At 40.6% G+C, this 17,776-nt stretch overlaps 3 protein-coding genes across 3 annotated transcripts; 1 reads left to right on the top strand and 2 right to left on the bottom strand.

Moving 5' to 3' along the window:
• On the top strand, positions 1–4,209 carry fastkd3 (FAST kinase domains 3). The gene is made up of 7 exons (XM_083936329.1): positions 1–104; positions 997–2,485; positions 2,628–2,713; positions 3,291–3,465; positions 3,545–3,614; positions 3,724–3,838; positions 4,015–4,209. Exons 2-7 carry the CDS (start codon positions 1,018–1,020, stop codon positions 4,111–4,113), a joined length of 2,013 nt encoding a protein of 670 aa, XP_083792455.1. The 5' UTR covers positions 1–104; positions 997–1,017; the 3' UTR covers positions 4,114–4,209.
• A 74-nt stretch (positions 4,210–4,283) lies between these two features.
• Positions 4,284–9,019, bottom strand: chmp5b (charged multivesicular body protein 5b). The gene is made up of 8 exons (XM_083936330.1): positions 8,871–9,019; positions 7,266–7,370; positions 6,741–6,787; positions 6,492–6,585; positions 6,322–6,393; positions 5,142–5,250; positions 4,724–4,839; positions 4,284–4,635 (listed from the first exon to the last, which is right to left on the bottom strand). Exons 1-8 carry the CDS (start codon positions 8,937–8,939, stop codon positions 4,585–4,587), a joined length of 663 nt encoding a protein of 220 aa, XP_083792456.1. The 5' UTR covers positions 8,940–9,019; the 3' UTR covers positions 4,284–4,584.
• Positions 9,020–13,158: 4,139 nt separating this feature from the next.
• Positions 13,159–17,265, bottom strand: LOC310963365 (delta-type opioid receptor-like; the record flags this gene model as incomplete). Its single annotated transcript, XM_083936145.1, has 3 exons — positions 13,159–13,688; positions 14,045–14,397; positions 17,021–17,265. 3 exons carry the CDS (start codon positions 17,263–17,265, stop codon positions 13,159–13,161), a joined length of 1,128 nt encoding a protein of 375 aa, XP_083792271.1.
• Between the last annotated feature and the right edge of the window lie 511 nt (positions 17,266–17,776).

Genomic DNA, 17,776 nt, shown 5'->3' with positions numbered 1-17,776 from the left:
CGAATAACGAGCTGCCCTGAACGCCTCACGCTCCCTGCGCAGTCACGTTAGGACAGCATCATTGCAGTTCTGCTGGGACCTCGTGCAGTCGCAGGAATGTCCAGGTATTCATTTTGACACTTCAGTGTTGTCCTGTGTTGTTTATCCATCTGAACCGAGGGACTCGCTTTTAGAAACGGGCTTATCACAGCAGTGCGGCTCCTCTAGGCTAGACAGGAAGCTAGCAGCTAAGTGGCTAACGTTAGCTAACAGCAACCTCAAGGTTGGTTAGTTAACAGAGGAGCAACAGGGACCTGATTACTCTCAAACTGCAGGTAGCTTTAACATTTAATCGAAGCACACTGTTGTCTGTTATTACATTTAAGATATCATTATACCATTTCTCTGAGTCAAAACTGAATTATTTCCAGTCAGAATGATCATTTCAGATATCCACAATGACACTATTGCTAGTGTACATTATGTTGTCACGTTTGCCATTCATGTGTATTGGGCTTTCAATTCTAGATATCCACAATAATATTTTAGATATCTAGAATAAACATTCTAGGTATCTGTAGTAATGTAATTGTAACTAGGAAATTAGCAGTTGTACATATCCATAATGACATTTTTACTAATCTGAATTATTTTGGGATAATCAAAATGGCTTTATGGCTATCTGGAATGTTTTTGTCATTTTGGATATACATCTGAAATTCAATTATAACTAGTAACAATCGGATTGTAGATATCTGAAATGGGAGTTCTTCCTAGTTACAATGACAGATATCTGTAATTGTGGAAGCCCAATACACATGAATGGCAATAGTGATGTAATTTGCACTAGTAGGGAATGATGTTGTGGATATCTGAAATGTTCTTTTTGACTGGGAAGAATTGAATTACAGGTATCTGCAATACATATTCAGTCTAGCTATTAAATGTTGTAACCGCTTGCCATAGTGCCCTCAAGTAAATCCTTTGAAAGCCTTTTATTGTTTTTCATTGTTTCAGGTGGGTCCTGGTGCAGGTGTCATGGCTCTGAAGTTGATCCAAAGATTCCCGCTGCTCGGGCAGTTAGGGATTCAACATTATCCTCCTGTTGGACCCGTCCGCACCCCCAGGCTTCTCCTGAGTACCCGCAGTGAAGGTCAGCCCTTATGTGCAGCCTGCCTGTGTACCTCAGCTGGCTGCTCCATCCGGAGACAGAGCTGCAAGAAGCTCCAGTCGGACTGCGGGGTAAGAAACCTGACCACCATCGTTAAGGAGCCGTCCTTCATTGCTGGCAGCTCAGTAGGACTCCACAGAGATTCAAGCCCTCGGTTCCGTCTGACCCAGATGCACAGACCCACAGATGCAGAGGAGCAGGCCTTCCAGCAGCGTCTAGGGAGCTGCTCCTCGTCCCGGCAGGTCTTCACACAGCTGCGCACAGTGGAGGTCATCTCTGACACCATGGCTGCAGCAGCACTTCACCGTGTGGCCGACCTGGAGCAGGAGGGTAACTCTCTGAAGGACCCCGCAGTGCTGGAGAATGACACCATCAGAGCTCTCTGCTTTCAGCTGGAGCAGGATTCTGGGCGGCTGACGGATGCTGGGCTGGTATCAGCTCTCCTGGCTTGCACTCGCCTCTTCTTGGATCCTTGGAGCAGGCTGATGGTACGGCTGGTGTCTGAGAGCCAGGAGAGATTGGACACAGGGCGGATGAATGTAGGACAGCTGTGTACCCTGGGCCAGGCGATGCTGGCTATAGAGGGTCCTGACTGTGTGGTGCTGGAGCAGGTGATGGGGCAAATCCAGAAGCAGGAGCCTGCCAAGTGGAGCCTAGCAGATCTCATAGCAGCTTATAGACTTCTACAAGGCGGGGTGGGTGAAGATGGAAAATATCGGACCCTGCTGAACGCCATGCATACCCACGCGGTGACCGTCACCTCCCGCATGGATCCTCCTGCTGTCAGCCGGCTGCTAAGTGCTCTTGTGACCCTGAACCAGACGCAGGCCATGCCCCTGGTGATCGGTCTCTGTAAGCAGGCTGTACGGCACGTACCTCACTTCACTGATGAGGAGCTCAACCTTGTGCTTGGGGCCCTAATGCACTTTGGTCACAGCGATCATTACTTTGTGGAGGCGATGGAGAGGTATGTGCCCACCATGGCCTTCACCGCCCACCCAGAAACAGTAACCAAGGTGATGCAGTTCTTCGGCCGGAGGAAGATCCTGTCCAAGACTGTGTTTAATGCAGTAGCAGAGAGCTTTGTGTACAGAGCTGACGACTACAGCACAAGCCAGGTGACCAGGCAGATCGTGGCTCTCGGAAAGCTCGGCTACCTTCCTCCCAACGCCGGAGAGGTGTTCAGGAAAGTTGAAACCATCCTGCGCACGCGATATTCACAGTTCCAGCCTCGGGCGCTGCTCAGCCTGCTCCACTCGTGCACCCTTGTGGAGAGGTTCCCCGTTAATTTTGTCTCCAAAGTTTTCAGCAATTTCTTCCTCCAGCAACTGCACGGTAAGCGTGTTGCGTGTATTGTCTTATGTGTTTATCCTGCAATCTATTCATGATTTTGTCCTTTTGTTCCTCTGTGATGTGTGATATTGGGCTGTATAGATGCAGTTGACTAAAATAAAAACAAAAATTGACTGTCTTCCAGAGCAGGGCACAGGAATGGACCGGCTCGTCCTGGCACAGCTGACCCAGCTCTATATGACTTTGAAGTTGGAGTGTCCTTTCTATGTGGTAAAATATGTTAAACTATGTCAACAGTAAGATGCTAAAGATGAGGCCAGCCCAACAAAATGACAAAGGACTAATGTGCAGCTACAAACCTGAATACACACTCTGTTACTTAACATGTCATCAGTATGTGAGTTTCAGTGCACTCAGGTTATCTGTGAGAAAACCTGTACGGGTGGCGTTCTACCTTACCCAATATGACTTGAGACCAATCAGATGCAAACCTGTTGGGTTCTACAGAAAATTTCCATTTGCAATAATTAAAAGGCGATTTGTCTTGAAGCACTGTGTTTGGAGCGAGGGCATTTACTATGTGGATTGTTACGGATGCAGCATGTGCTTTTATTCTGAAGGCTTAGAGACCAAAGTAGATCTTTTACATGAGATTGCACTGTAGCTTTCCTGTAAACATTGTTATCCGTTATTAATTAGAAATTACAAAAAAAAGGTCATTTGAACTAAAAATGAGAATGTTTGTGGATTTAGTTGTAGAGTTAGAATTTAAAACAACAGCCACATCATGTTTTTGATGCACAGTGACTGTATAGGTGTTCCTTCACACCTTCTGTCGTTTCCTCAGGGTCCCAGGCTCCTTCCAAAGTATCGTGTCAAGTCTTTCCTCGTGTCTGGACACTCTCTGGAGACGCCCGTGGACGCTCATCTGTACAACTCTGTAAAAAGTGGACTGGTGGACTTGCTCGGGGCTCGTTCATACTTTGGATCCAAAGTTCTGACGCCATACTGCTACACTCTTGGTAACATTACAGCTGTTTTATCTCAATGTTGCCTGTAGTCTTCCTACAAGGGCATGATATTATTTTTTTGTTCTTGTAGATGTGGAGATCAAACTTGATGAAGAGGGGTTTGTGCTGCCCGCCAGCTATATTGATGAAGTATACAAAAGGTATATGGGTTTTATATGTTGAACAATGTTGCTACACTGATGTACTAAATGTAAAATCCTTCTGAAGTTCATCTTTTAATGTTTTGAAAACCTCCTTCATGTGTTGCAGGATAGCTCTTTGTATTGACGGACAACAGAGGTTCACTACGGACACGAGGCAGCTACTTGGAAAAGAGGCAATCAAGCAGCGACATCTGGGGCTTCTGGGATATGAAGTTGTTCAGGTTGGACATTTTTTACTTTTATGCTTTAGTAAATCAACAATGTGTGTGTTCATTGGGCATTTTCTGTCAGATTTTCATCTGCCCAAATTGTTAATTGCAAAATGGTTCATATAGTAGAAATATCCCATGACCTTCTGACTAGTTTTCAGTTAACTTGTTCAATCTTTTTTTTCTAGATTCCTTTCTATGAATTTGAAAAACTGAAAAACAAGACCAGTGTCGTGGAGTATCTGCACCAAAAAATCTTCCCTCATACGTACAGGCTGAGCTGGTGATTTCAGTGGACTTGACATTTGTTGAGCCCTTTCTTGCTTAAAGAAATCTCTATTTATTTTTTCAAATAAATGTAAATAAAAAATGTTGTTACGCACATCCTCATATTTAATAATAAAATTTGACAATAAAGTGACGTTTGTTAAGTAATGACCTTTGAACGACTTCAATGTATTGTTTGAAAAATATAATTTATTTTGTTCTTGGCAACAAATGTTGCAGAAACTGTACAAAGTTAAGAGAAACCCAATTCAAACAATCACCTCGGATGCATACGATATGAGCTCACTCAGAATAAGAATTAACTCTTTACTAAAAGATGCCTTTTGATGATTTTAAGTTGCAGTTCATTCGTCGGACAGAAGATGCTTTGGTTTTCAGTGCTGCACTCTAAGGCTGGGAGTGTCAGTCGGATAAATACAAAAAAAGGCTATTATACATGTAAAACTTGCATGAATGAGCTGATTGCTGTTTTATGTAGCAGGAATCTGAGGAAGGCCAAACTCATCCACCAGGACACCATCCTAAAAGAAATATAAAGAATGCCCATTAGTGAAAGAAACCTCAAACTAATGAGAAAACTCAAAAACAGAAATCCTTAAACTCAAGTACCCTGTTCACCGACTTGTCGCCGGGCATGCCCTCTGGGATGGAAGGAGCTGTGGAAGCTTCATCCAGGTAAGAGCTGTCGTCATCCATTAGGAACTCGTCTCCCAAGGCGTCAAGCTCTGTGAACACACCAACAGTTCAAGATGGCAGCCCTCATTAGCACTATCAGCGTGTGTGGAAGAAGGCTCGCAAATGCAACACGCATACATTTTATGGTTAATGAGCAATTAATTACTACTGGTTAACGACAGTCAAAATAATATGATAGGGTAGACATTACACATTATCACCTCTTTATAAACTGTACACTAGCTGCTATCTGTCCACCGGTATTGTTGATATAGTATTATATATATTGTTGATATATATTGTAATGTGATATAAAAATCAAATTCTGGCATCCTGGATGTATTTTACTGACCCGCTTCCAAGTCGGCCTCATCAATATCAGGGGTGCCGTAGCTTCTGCCCAGCGCCTCCTGGATGTCATTGGCATCCTCCATCATGTCCCCGAGATCATCTTGAAGATCCTGAATATTAAAAAAAAGTTCAAATTCTTGCATTTAATCCATTGCCTCCGTAACAAAGACATATGCTTTGCGGAAAGCTGTATTAAAGGTTTAATAAAGGTCCAAGTCAGTGTCCCATGATCTAATAAAGTTAGGAAAGTCTTTTATTAAGTGTCCAGACTTTTTCCACACTCAAATTTCCAAACATCCAATTGTTAGATGCTTATGTCAATAAATGGTTTTAAAATCCAACTTTTAACACGTATGTCAAATTCTGACTCTGTATGCAAAACCTTTTTAATTACATAGTGTAGCTCATATAAGTCAATGAACTCCAAACTGAGACATGTTCAACGTACAGCATGTTATTCAAGCTTAATGCTTAAAGAGTGAAAATAACTGTGAACCTAACTCTACAGACAGGAACCGTAGAGATGGACTATTCAACAGGAACTACAAAAGAAAACACAAGTTTGTGCTTCATTGGCTTTAGATGGAGTAAACACACTGTAAATAAAGAAAATAATGATAGATAAAAATAAAATGTAGACACGAGCATGGAAAAAATTCAATAAATGAGAATCACAGTTGCGCCGCCAACGGTAACCATGGTAACCCTACACCATTCTATAGCCATCTTGATTAGTTTCATATCATCCACAGGTCGGCTCTGTTGCGTAAGTAAACTTGTTTTGATTTGTATATATGTGAGATAAGTGAGATAATAGTCTTGAAACAACAAACATTTTTCCATACTCTTTTCCCTTTTTCTATACCTATCCAGTCCAAATTACTCAAATTAAATTCCATACTGCGTAGGATCCCTGTACTAAAGTAACTTAATTGCTAATAAAATGTTCCGACTGTGAGCTTCCAACAATGTGTGGTACCCTTTGTCCCTCAAAATTTCTAGTCAACAATATTTCTACGGTGTAAATGTCACAGTAGGAGGGGAATTATCTCTAAAAATATACAATTATTTACTGTGACACCACCCAATCTGCTGATATCAACTAGCTTATAGCAAACATTAGAGGGCTACTAATGGACCTCCCATTGAAGCAAATGTGTAGTCAAAAATAAACCAAATACCTCAATCTGATCAATGTTCACATGCTTGTAAGCTTTCTTCATGTCCTTTAGGCCGATTTTCATGGCATCAACCTATTAAGATAAAAGCACACGTTAGCAGAGATCCATTTTCTTCAGTTGTCTGTGTGGGTGGAAGAAAATCACATTAAATAGATAATTCTCTCTCTTACTGTGGTTTTAGTGTCTTTAAGGGTCTGGATTGTGTAGTTTGCTTGTTCCATGTTGAATGATTGCTGCATGAGATTGTCTCTCTGGCCCTCATACCTGGAAGATATAAGGATGAAACAACGTTAGACTTTAACAGCAGGTGATGCAGGATATAACTGCCATTTATAAAGGAAAACATTTGAAGCTTTTACGGATACATTGACGCGTTTAATATTTTAAACACTCTGAATTTGGGAAATAAAAGTACTTACATTCGCTTCTGCTTCAGAACTCTCATAGCCTTTTGCTTGACCATGTTCTAGTGAATAAAGACACAATTGAGAAAAGTTAATGCAAATATAACTGGACAAAAGTCTATGAGGAGTTCTGTTTACTTATTCTTTTATCAGATACAAATTTGCCAATTTTAGACAGAATATTGTTAAGACAAAAGTTCTGGTGCAGACACATTTAACATTTGAATACAAAAAGTATATTTACAGTATATTCACAAAGGTATTGGAAACAGTATCATTTTCACATCATATTGTTATAAGAATAATGTTGAAAATCTACCGTATTTCACAGCATAGAAGTAAAGACGAGAAATCATTAATCTGCGTCTTACATTTTTCTTTACCCAACTTCCACTTCCACCCACGTTTAGAGCTCTACCTTTCCCACAGAATGTGTGTTTTTTACTTTATATTTATAGGTTTATCTGGTACAGGCTGGCAGCCCCCTAAAGGGTCCGTCCCCTTCTTTGTGTTCTGGCAGCATTGGACAAATAATCTCACCTTTGAGGGCCCATCTCTCATCTTTTTCATCTGGTCCCTGTATTTCGCAAGTTCAGCATCGAGTCTGGCAATCTTCTTATCAGTGGACTCCGTACGAGAATCAACCTTGAAGTTAAAATCAGAGACAAGAACATCAGCTTTTGATCAAGAGCATTGTCTTTAAAAGGGTCTTTCAGAATAAAAACAGCCAATTCCGGGTAACTGATGATTCACATGGAAGGCTTTTCAGTGGATTTGTGTGATTATAGTTACCACAAGACATTAATAATACGTAAAGCTTGTTTTTACGATAAGACCTTTTAACTTATAGTCGTTTTAAAGATTGACCCCCACAATTCCATATAGTAAAGCATGTAAGAAAGTGGGCAATATACTCTTTACCAGGCCTTATAATTCCATATCCCAAGATTCAGTCAGGATTGCTATTGACTTTATAGTCAGTATGTTGTCTCCATATTAGTTTATGATCAGTGACAACCTCTTTAAATTGTATGATTTATTATTCTGTTAATTCGATACACCCATGTGTTTCCTAACATAACTTTGGTTTTCTTTAACCTGAGAACGTTTTTAATAACATCAAACCATGTTTAATGATTTCCATAAGTGCAGAGTAGCTTAATTGAGGCCAATTGAGTACCAGGGAACACACCATCTGGTTCTTCCTGCACCCTAGTTAGCTAACAATAGCTCGGCCCAGACACACAACCTGTATAACCTGTTGATGACAGACACTAAGAGCAGAGTGTGCCTATTAAGAGGAAGGTTTTCATCGACCCTGTTGCTGTTATTGTTGCTGTTTGCTCATGGATAAATAATAAATAATAATATGTTTATTTGATATAGCACCTTTATATATATTATATATACATAAATAAATATTATATTCTCTATGAATAACTTGTAAACTCTACTTCATATATAATAGTTTGTCCTAATTTCTTGTGTGTAAGTTTATATTTAGTTTATTCTCTGTGTATATTTCTGTATCCTTCTGTATTTTTCAGTATTGCCGTGCAGTCAAATACATAGTAAGTAATCTGTCTGTTTATATCAAATACGTACATACGTTTATTTGACACAGCAGCTTTTAGAGACAAAGTCACACAGTACTTCACAAGCTAAAAGTGTTAAAATAAAATAAGACCCAAGAAGTAAAATGAGCAAGCACAAAATAATTTAAAGACTTAAAAACAAGCGGGTCTCTGTCTGTAAATCATAAAGAAATACAGTGTGGTCTGTAAAGTGTCTTGTGATAACTTTTGTCAAGATTTGGCACTATAAATAAAGTTGAACTGAAAGTGGATCATATGCCAGTGAACTGGCTCAAATCCCTGCTCAACATTACATAATGCTGAATCATTACATGAACTGATACACTTGTTGTTTTTGTTTAAATGTCTTGTTTGTCGAGCACCAACAGGACAACCCCGTCTACCGTCGATAAAGCAACATTATTAACTGTTAAGCAAGAGTATAATAACAATACAGCAGTTCAATGGGGCCATTTTTCTGCTCATAAAAGCTAGTCCAGCCGAGAAGGAACCATCTTTGTTTACTTTGTTTGAGACAGCGTTTAAAAAGTGGTTTCTGTATTATACTCACGCTTCCTATGCAGTCCGTGAGGTTCGGCGGCGGGGCTTTGGGTTTCCCCCTGCCAAATATTCGGTTCATTTCGGCTAAAAAAGGAGATATTTCACACTGACAAGAGAAAAGCGTCCACCGTCGAGCTGAGAGCTGAGCTGGAGGAAAACACCCGGAAGAGCCTGCGAGATGACGTCAGGCGAGTCACGTGACCACCGCTCGCTCAGCCGCGCCCTCCAAACAAGCTCTGTTGTTTTTGTGTTTATTCCTTTATTTTTTCTTTACTTCACATTGTTGTGTTTGCATGGTAAAATTTTTAAATAATAAAAACGGTTTAATCGATCTATAGACTACATGTATCTGTTTAGCAAAAAAAAGATTTTCATTACAACAAAATTGTATACTGTGCCAATGTATGTCTCCTAACACTGTGTCTGAATCATTTTACACTAAGTTGACTTTATTTTGCACCCCCCTATAATCTTTGATCCAGTTATCCATACCATCATGGATGTATGGTAACACATTCATACCATGGAAGCTGCCATCTGCTCATCAGGATGTAATTTAATCATTCAAATGAATACTCACACTGATGACACGGTCTTCTGGAGCAATTTGTGTCTTCACTAAGAGTCTTGTTTTGCCTCTCTCTCTATGACGTGCTCTACCTCCTGAACCACAGCTACTTATTTTCAATTTACGGGTTAATTATTTATAGTCCAACATGTTGCAAATGGAGATGAATGCCCATCAGAGTGCCCACATTTTTAATAACTTATTTATATTTTTATCCTGCAAAGCATGCAACTGCCCCGGGGCCCTACACCGACAGATGTATACTTTGTTTGTCTTGTGGCCCTGTCTTATAGAGGACCCTGGTGGGAAAATCTAAAATGAACACATTAATTTTATCAGTTAATGTTGTGGTGTGTGTATGTGTGAAAATTAATTACAATACAGCAAACCTGGAGCCAGGAATAATGTACACATTGCAAAGAGGCAGAATTGTTAATTAATGGCAGGTCCAAGCAGGTTAATCCGCCCATGTTCTCATCAGTATGACCACCTGGTACAAGCTTTTGCCAAGTTATGTGCATGCAACTATCAATCATTGTCTGACTTTTGGTAATGCCATTTCCCATCCTCTGGAGGGAGCTGCCGGCATAAAGTAAAACAGAATCTACACCTGCAGAGGTCTCCTAAACCTCCCGCTGAAACTCCTCTTCATCTGTCAAACTGAGATTGAAATGAGCCACTGTGAGGGAAAGATTTATTTTTAAATGAAATATTGAAAAGTAATGATGCCGTGCTAACACAGAGAGGCGTTTCTGTCAATGTCTGAGGGGAGTATCACAGTCGCACACTTCCACACAGAGGACTTTTAAATGAAAACAGATGAGCTTGTCAGTGCAAGAGAAGAGAATCAATGTGAACTCGTTAAACTTGCTTTAATATTAAACTCTTCACACAAAGGATGTTTTCATCAATACGTCTGTTCTGTTGACAGCGGACGAAGCAAATATACAGCAACAGCAGATTTAAACAGTAAGCACAAAGACCGAAGAGAAAACAATGTCCTGGTCACAGTGTGGTTTCTTAGAATAATGTCTCTTATTTTGTTGCCAAGTAACAGAACGTCTGTGCTTTGTATCTTCCAGTATATATAGAGATTTTTCAACAAAAACAAAAGGTATTCCCAAAGCTACAAAGCTCTGGTTTGAGGAACATTACAGGGAAACAGAATATTAATGAAAATGGATTTTATTACTGAATTACGCAAATATTAGCTGACCTCTAATGAGTTTGATGAGTTTATTCCATGGGTAATCATTTGTTTGTATAATACAGAGTCTATATGCAATACATTCAAAATAACAGCACAGTCCATCAAGCCTAAGTCGTGTTATATCATAGCAATGATCATTGACATGCTACAAATACAGTGTATTTTGATGATGTCTGTGCAAAGTGTTTTTTTATCTATACAAAATACTATCATACTGTACAGCCCACAAAATAAACTGTATTTAACCAACATCTTTAAAAGCTATTTATGTTTTTAGATTGCACTGATGGGAACATTTCTCAACGATAATAGCATGAATATTTCAAAAGGACAATGTGTATTATGGTGAAAGCCTTTACAGAGCATGTGTGATTGAATTATATACCATAAATTCAACAACTTATCGAACTGGACACAACTCCAGAGTCAAAGCTGATAGAGAGCCCTCTGTCAAATTTTAAAAGCACATTCGAGTCCAGGATTTTGAACTTTTCTCCTCGATTAAACTTTCCGAGAGTTCTTTTGTTGTTGTTTTGAATGAAAGTCCAATGATGAGTCAGTTCTCCCCCATTCTTGGCCATCCAAACACTTCAAACTCTTTTGGCACATATCTGCTGTCAGTAAGTCAGGCACCGACAAAACTGTGTTTGCTGCGTGACCTCATTTAGTTTAGTAATCGTTATTGAAACATTTCCACTGCCACAAGCACGTGTTATCCTGGACTGTTAAAGGCACATTTGGAACTAGAAACAATATGGGAGGAAATGATAGGAATAGAAAGAATTTGAACAAAAGCATACACAAATGTAATTAAATAAGTATAACAACATAAAAACGCTGTAACAAGCATACTGTGTAAAGGAGCCAATTATTTCAAAAAACTTTTACGAGACATTTTAATATTATCTGGGAAGTGACTTATAGTCTATAATGTTAATGACTTCAGTTCTTTGTTAATAATATATATGCAATTACAGAAGCCCTCAGATATTTTTATCTGTGAAAACAAGTGAAAAAGTATGGCAGGCGAATTTTGTTGCACTCTTGTGGCTAAAATAATTATTACAACAACAAATGCAAAAAATCGCCTTTGTCGCCTATTTTTATAGATGGAAAAACATACATCATGATAAAAAAAGTCACCTTTTCTCATGTAATAAATACGAAAGAGAAAAACAACTTGGGTCAGACTTCAATTGATCACCACTTGCTTCTCAGGCCGTCCCTATCTGTCATCTCAGAACGCATCTGCTATCATTGTGAAGGCAATTTAGCCTCTGGAGGCATCAGCTAATATCTGGGGCTTTCTGGTGTAGCCAGCAGATATTATGACAAGACATGCTCTTCCGCGCATCAGTCATCGTTAATGGCCAGATTAGCAACTTGAGAAGCTAGAATGGAGTTGCAAGATGGTGTCTGATTATGAATGCAGATAAAAAAACACTAATGAGAAGCTAAATCTTCACCAGATGATAGCTGATGGGGTACCTGCATGTAACCAAAGCGTGCTCAAATGTAATTGGTCAATACTACTCGGACCACCCGTTGCCTACAAATACATTCCTATGCAGAATCTGTTCATAGAGATTAGGTAACTGTTAAAGACTTTAATCCCATTTGGGTTTTTTTTCTTGCTCAAAGTGTAATTCTGGAGCAAAATCATCCCATGGACATTATGGGAGACCGTTTTTTTTCCGTGTATAAACTATTAACAGAGAAATCTGTGAGAGTCGCTAACAGGACGTGGCTAACACCAATTAGCTCAGGGCTGTACAGTGAAGGCATTAAAACGTCTTTTTTAACCACTAATACTGCTCAAAATAACCCCAAGTCCCTACACAGAAAACAAAGCACCAGTGGGCTCCTTCCTTTGGTAATTGACTTGAATGGACTTTACTACGAGAGGAGCTGGTACAGGGGCCAGTAGGTAAGTCTTTAAAACACTCTTTTAATAAACTCTGGGTTCACTAACTACATTGTTGGTGCTTTGTTTTATGTGTAAGGACTCTTCTCATGCTACTGCAGAGGTTTGGTGTTATTTTGAGCAGTATTAGTGGTTAAAAAAGACGTTTTATTGCCTTTACCCTACTGCCCCGAGCTAATCAGTGTTAGCCATTTCCATGTGTTAGCAACTCACCCAGATTTCTCCTGTAAAAGGTGTTACACGAAGAAAGAAAAAACTGTCTCAATGGCTTATTTGATGTATGTAAGTGCTGAAAAAGACCATGGGATGATTTTGCGCCGGAATTACACACCCACCTAAATACACAAATTTTTATAATAACTGCCATGAGGATACTGTAAATAAATACTGTAAATGGAATACAATTTATAGCATAAACCTTTCATTTGTTCTCTGAAGGTAAATCATGAATATTGGCGCTGGTTAAACCCCAGGTGATAATCATAATAATCTCTGTAAAAGAGTCAAAACTACATTGTTGATGTGACGTGGGTTAGGCCCAGGTCCTGTGAGTCTTCTTTTCCAATGTGGGAAATTGAAGACAGTTCCACTGCTAGTCATGTCGGCTTTCTAGTCCCATCTGGGTTCTCCAGGGGCAGAGCGGCCTCCCGTACACCGTTGGGCATCTTCTTACTGCTCGACACCTTCTCCTTCTTCCGTTTGGCCGAGAGGCAGAAGTCTTTGAAGCAGCGTTTGAAGTTCTCATCCAGAAAGGCATACAGGACAGGGTTCAGGCTACTGTTTGTGTAGCCCAGAGCCACGCAGAAGAAGTACGCAGCCATGATGGCGGTGGTTTCCGGTATGCTCACGAGCGCCTTGACCAGGATGAAGATGTGAATGGGCGTCCAGCAGACCACAAACACGGCCACCACGACCACCACAAGCCGCGTGATCCGCCGCAGGTTTCGATCTTTTTCCCGCGAGCCGGACAACATTCGGACACTCTTCAGCCTCAGGACCATGAGGGAGTAGCACACGGTGATGATGAGCACAGGCACGACGAAGGCAAAGACAAACACGCATATCTTCATCAGTGTGTCCCAGTACACGTACGGCTCTGGGAACTGTAAGGCACACTCAGTTATGTCTGCAGGAGGAAAGGGAAGAGGGGAGGGAGAAGATGTGAATTAAGTGACGAAGTGCACTTGTGCTTTATCATAAATAAAATTCCACTCTGTGTCCTTCTGCTATCAATTTAGTAAGCGGTTATGGAACAGTTAATCTGCACTCAAAAGGGAGCATTTTGTTCTAAACTCCTTTTTTCTGACATCATCTATATTAAGGAAAGATGATGCATGATGTGTGACTAATGGAAAACTCGACACAGACAGATGATAAAATATATTTCTGCTCTTTAAATATTACTGGTCCATGCTTTGAGTGAGTCTCCAACACTTAAAAACTTCTCATCTTTATTCAGGGATGGTGAAAGCACTTCCTCACCGCCCTTCGTCTGGGTGCCACCCAGGATAAAAGCAGGTATCCCCGCGGCCGAGGACAGGATCCAGATGCACACGTTGATCATCTTGGCTTTGATCGGAGTGCGGAAGTCCAGGGCTTTCACCGGGTGGCACACGGCCACGTAGCGATCCACGCTCATCATGGTGAGGGTGAAGATACTGGTAAACATATTGTAGTAGTCGATGGCGATGAACACCTTGCAGACCACCTCGCCAAAAGGCCAGGTGTTCAACAGGTAGTCTGTGCTCTGGAAGGGCATCGTGGTGGTGACGAGGGCGTCGGCGAGCGCTAAGTTGAAAATGTAAATGTTGGTGGCTGTCTTCATCTTTGTGTACCTTAAAAATGCAAAACACAAGGTTGTCCTGTGATAGCGAGAAAGAGGGAGATCACCAGAGCGCACCATCCATCCAGACTGATATGGGAGCCTCATGCTTGGCTGGCTCTTGAAGACCTTTCCTTCTCGACTCATTATGAATTATAAATTGTGCATTAGCCTAACGTTGCTTCTCTGAATCCATAATGTAATTCTTCTGACTCACACTTCATTCTTATGTATATGCTGCAGACTGCAGGCCACGTGTGGTCAACTTGTTTTCACTTCATTAAATTATTCATTAAATCCGCATGTGATGACTTTTACAATTTAAAGTTTTAAGTTTTTAACCCATAGTGGGCCAACAGGATGAAATGAAGCATTGAGATTAAAATGAGATTGCCTTTGTTTATAATAAACATGTTCATTATCACATCAAACCTAAATTATTTCCCTTTCCATTGATCAAATCCTTGTATAAAGCCATACATGACAATGTTGCAGCGCTGATGACATAACAGCTTTTTTTTTAATGTTGAAAACCTTAAGGCCATGACCCACCAGGCCGGCGGTTGGCTGGCGGTGAGCATCTGTTGTCCTAGTTTTTTGCGGTGTGTCCTGCACCGTTGGCACTAGTTGGCCCCTTTCAGCCCTTGTCAGCAGCTTTTCAGCCAATTCAGCGAGTTGAAGCATTTAGCACGCAAATTCTTTGACGTTGGTTTGGTGCTTGTGGGCCTTTAAAGGAATGATACGACATTTTGTGAAACATGTTCAGTCACTCTTGCTGTGTCAGATAAAAAGATCAATACCTATCTTTTGTCTGACGCTAAACTATGAAGCTATACTGCCATTTCCCAAAATGTACTTCCTTTAAACGCATTCAATGCATTCATTGATTTATTGGCCACTAGGGGGCAGCCAATACGCTGTAAACAAAACTGACTTACTAATTATGGTGTTTTGGCAAACATTTGCCTGTCCAACCAACTCAGAGCAACCTAAGCAGTTATTTGAAGTTGTGTTTCTGTCCACTTGATCAATCAGAGTTCAATAATAACTTTCTTTAGCTCTGTTTTGGTGACCATCAACTCCATTGAACATTTGGAACATTTCGCTCTTAAGGTGCTAGATGCGCCACTATGTTCACCAGCTAGTCGCTTACTTTGCTAACATGTCTGACTGTTTGTTTGGTGTTGAGCTTTTGATTTGTTTTTTTTTGTCTTTTGTTGGCTGGTGTTGTTGTTTTATGGTTGATATTTGTTGTTTGCTGTGCTTCTCTTACTGCTGCTGGCTGTACACCGAATTGCCCCTCAGGGATAATAAAGATACCTTGAGCCTTGAGCATTTAGAGTACAGGGGTTTTATTTGTGCGCTATCAATCTGCGGTCACTGAAAACCACACCTTTGAGAGCTGTTAGAGCAGATGAAAACATAAACCAAAATGAGCTGAACTCTAAAACGCTGCATATGACTGAGGGGAAACTGCAGAGTCAGGTGGTAATTATCTGTGGATGACCACTAGGAGCGTCCCCTTTCCCATTACATAGACATTTGATCCACTGTTAATGTAAAAATATTGAAAACAAACCAATCAAAGGCATAAAGGGTGCACTGACATGCCAGATACTACAGTACTAATGGCTTACAGCTCACCGTCTAATATGTGGCCTGTGTTGACTTTGTGTTGGGTAAGTGCAATTTCAGATGTTGATCACTCTGCATCGACATAAAACGTCAGCTTAATCGTCCTCCAGGGAGCAACTAAACAGTAAAACTTAGTCTTTTCTGTAACTAAGGAGATAAAATTGGCTTCAACTGAGAGGTGTTGCGATGAGTCTGAATTGAGATAATTGTTGTCCACGGACCGAGGCGTTCTGGATGCCACTGCTGCATTTCACATTAAATCAAAAGGAGATTTGTTCGCTCTCACACACCATAAATAACAGCCAATGAGGTGCGAGCAGGCTATCAGCTTGATAAAGCACCACCGGTTTCAACTATGATTAATATCATGTCCACACCGTGGGAGAGATTTGCAGAATATTGTTATTATATTTTGGAGCTTCAGGGTTATTAGATTCATACAAATTGGCCACTCTGAAGGAGGCAGAATCAATTTTATACTGCCATGCTTTAAGTGTACACTTTGGACAATGAAGGCGAAATGACAGCATGAATCTGAACCTTTTCTTTATCAAAATGCAACTACAGTTCTCTCTTGTGACACAAAAGTCAAACCCTTTTAAATGCTGTACCAGGCATTTGAACATACATAACAAGCTCCCTCTTGATGAGCTTGTTATAGCTGTATATAAATGGGCTGTAGACCATCTCTGGAGAGCATCCAGACACTAATATGACAGAGAGCAGATGGCCTCGAGGTCACTGTGAAAGCCCAGTGCCTCCTCCACATGGAAGCACATTGACAATGACTGTGGAGGAACACGCTCTGCATGACCCTCTGTTGTTTCATGTATCTCTAAAAACACAAGGCATACTTAAAGGCTTTACTGCAATTGTTCCTGTCTCATAAGTTCCCGCAGATATGATCCTAAGATTCCTATTATATAAGCGTACAGTGCATTTTTAGCATCACACCCCATATAATTATTATATGGATTTACTTTTAAAAAAAAGGACCTTACCTAATGATCACATACATTACGAGGCAGTTGCCCAACAAGCCCACCACAAACACCACGGAGTAGACTGCAGTGATGATGGGGATGATGGGAGACATGCCCTCGGGCTCCCAGCTATCATCGTGGGTCACATTGTGGCTCTCGTAGGATCCGGGCACCCAGGCTGAAGAATTCACCGGACAGTCTTCCAGCAGAGTGGAGAGGCACTTATTGTCTTCTTTGAAAATTTCAAACGGAATGCTCTCCATTTTTGTTTTTAATTACACCTGTTTGTTAAAAGAAAAAAAAAAAAGCTTAAACATAGGCTTTAAATAAAAGCTTGTGATGTAATCAGTGATGTAGCGGTTTATTATAAGGCGCGCGGGGGAAAAAGGGTTACAGCGGTGAGCCAGAAAAAAATGCACGAGAAAAACGACATCAATCCGGATTGAAATCATAATAAAAAAAAAAAACTCACTTATAATTATAACAGTCCTACAAACTTCACTTGTGTTCCGGAGCCACTTGTAGATCATGCAAAAAACAGTCGAGTATAAACACACGAGCGCTCCAGCCTTTCAGTAAAACACATCACTGTCGTTTGAAGCTCGCAGTCTACTCACCTGGATTTAACCGATTCAGATCAATTTAACACCCTTTAAGATATTTATGCTTCTTTAAAAAAAATAAAAAATTCAGCCCGGGTTGCTTTTGTTTCCTTGGTGAAGGTTACAGCTCACCAAAGTTTGTGGATGGTACTGCGCGCCTGGAGAGGAGCAG

The sequence above is a fragment of the Echiichthys vipera genome (assembly GCF_963691815.1).
Source record: "Echiichthys vipera genome assembly, chromosome: 21".
NCBI lineage: Eukaryota > Metazoa > Chordata > Actinopteri > Perciformes > Trachinidae > Echiichthys > Echiichthys vipera.
This window is presented reverse-complemented; position numbering and strand designations above follow the sequence as displayed.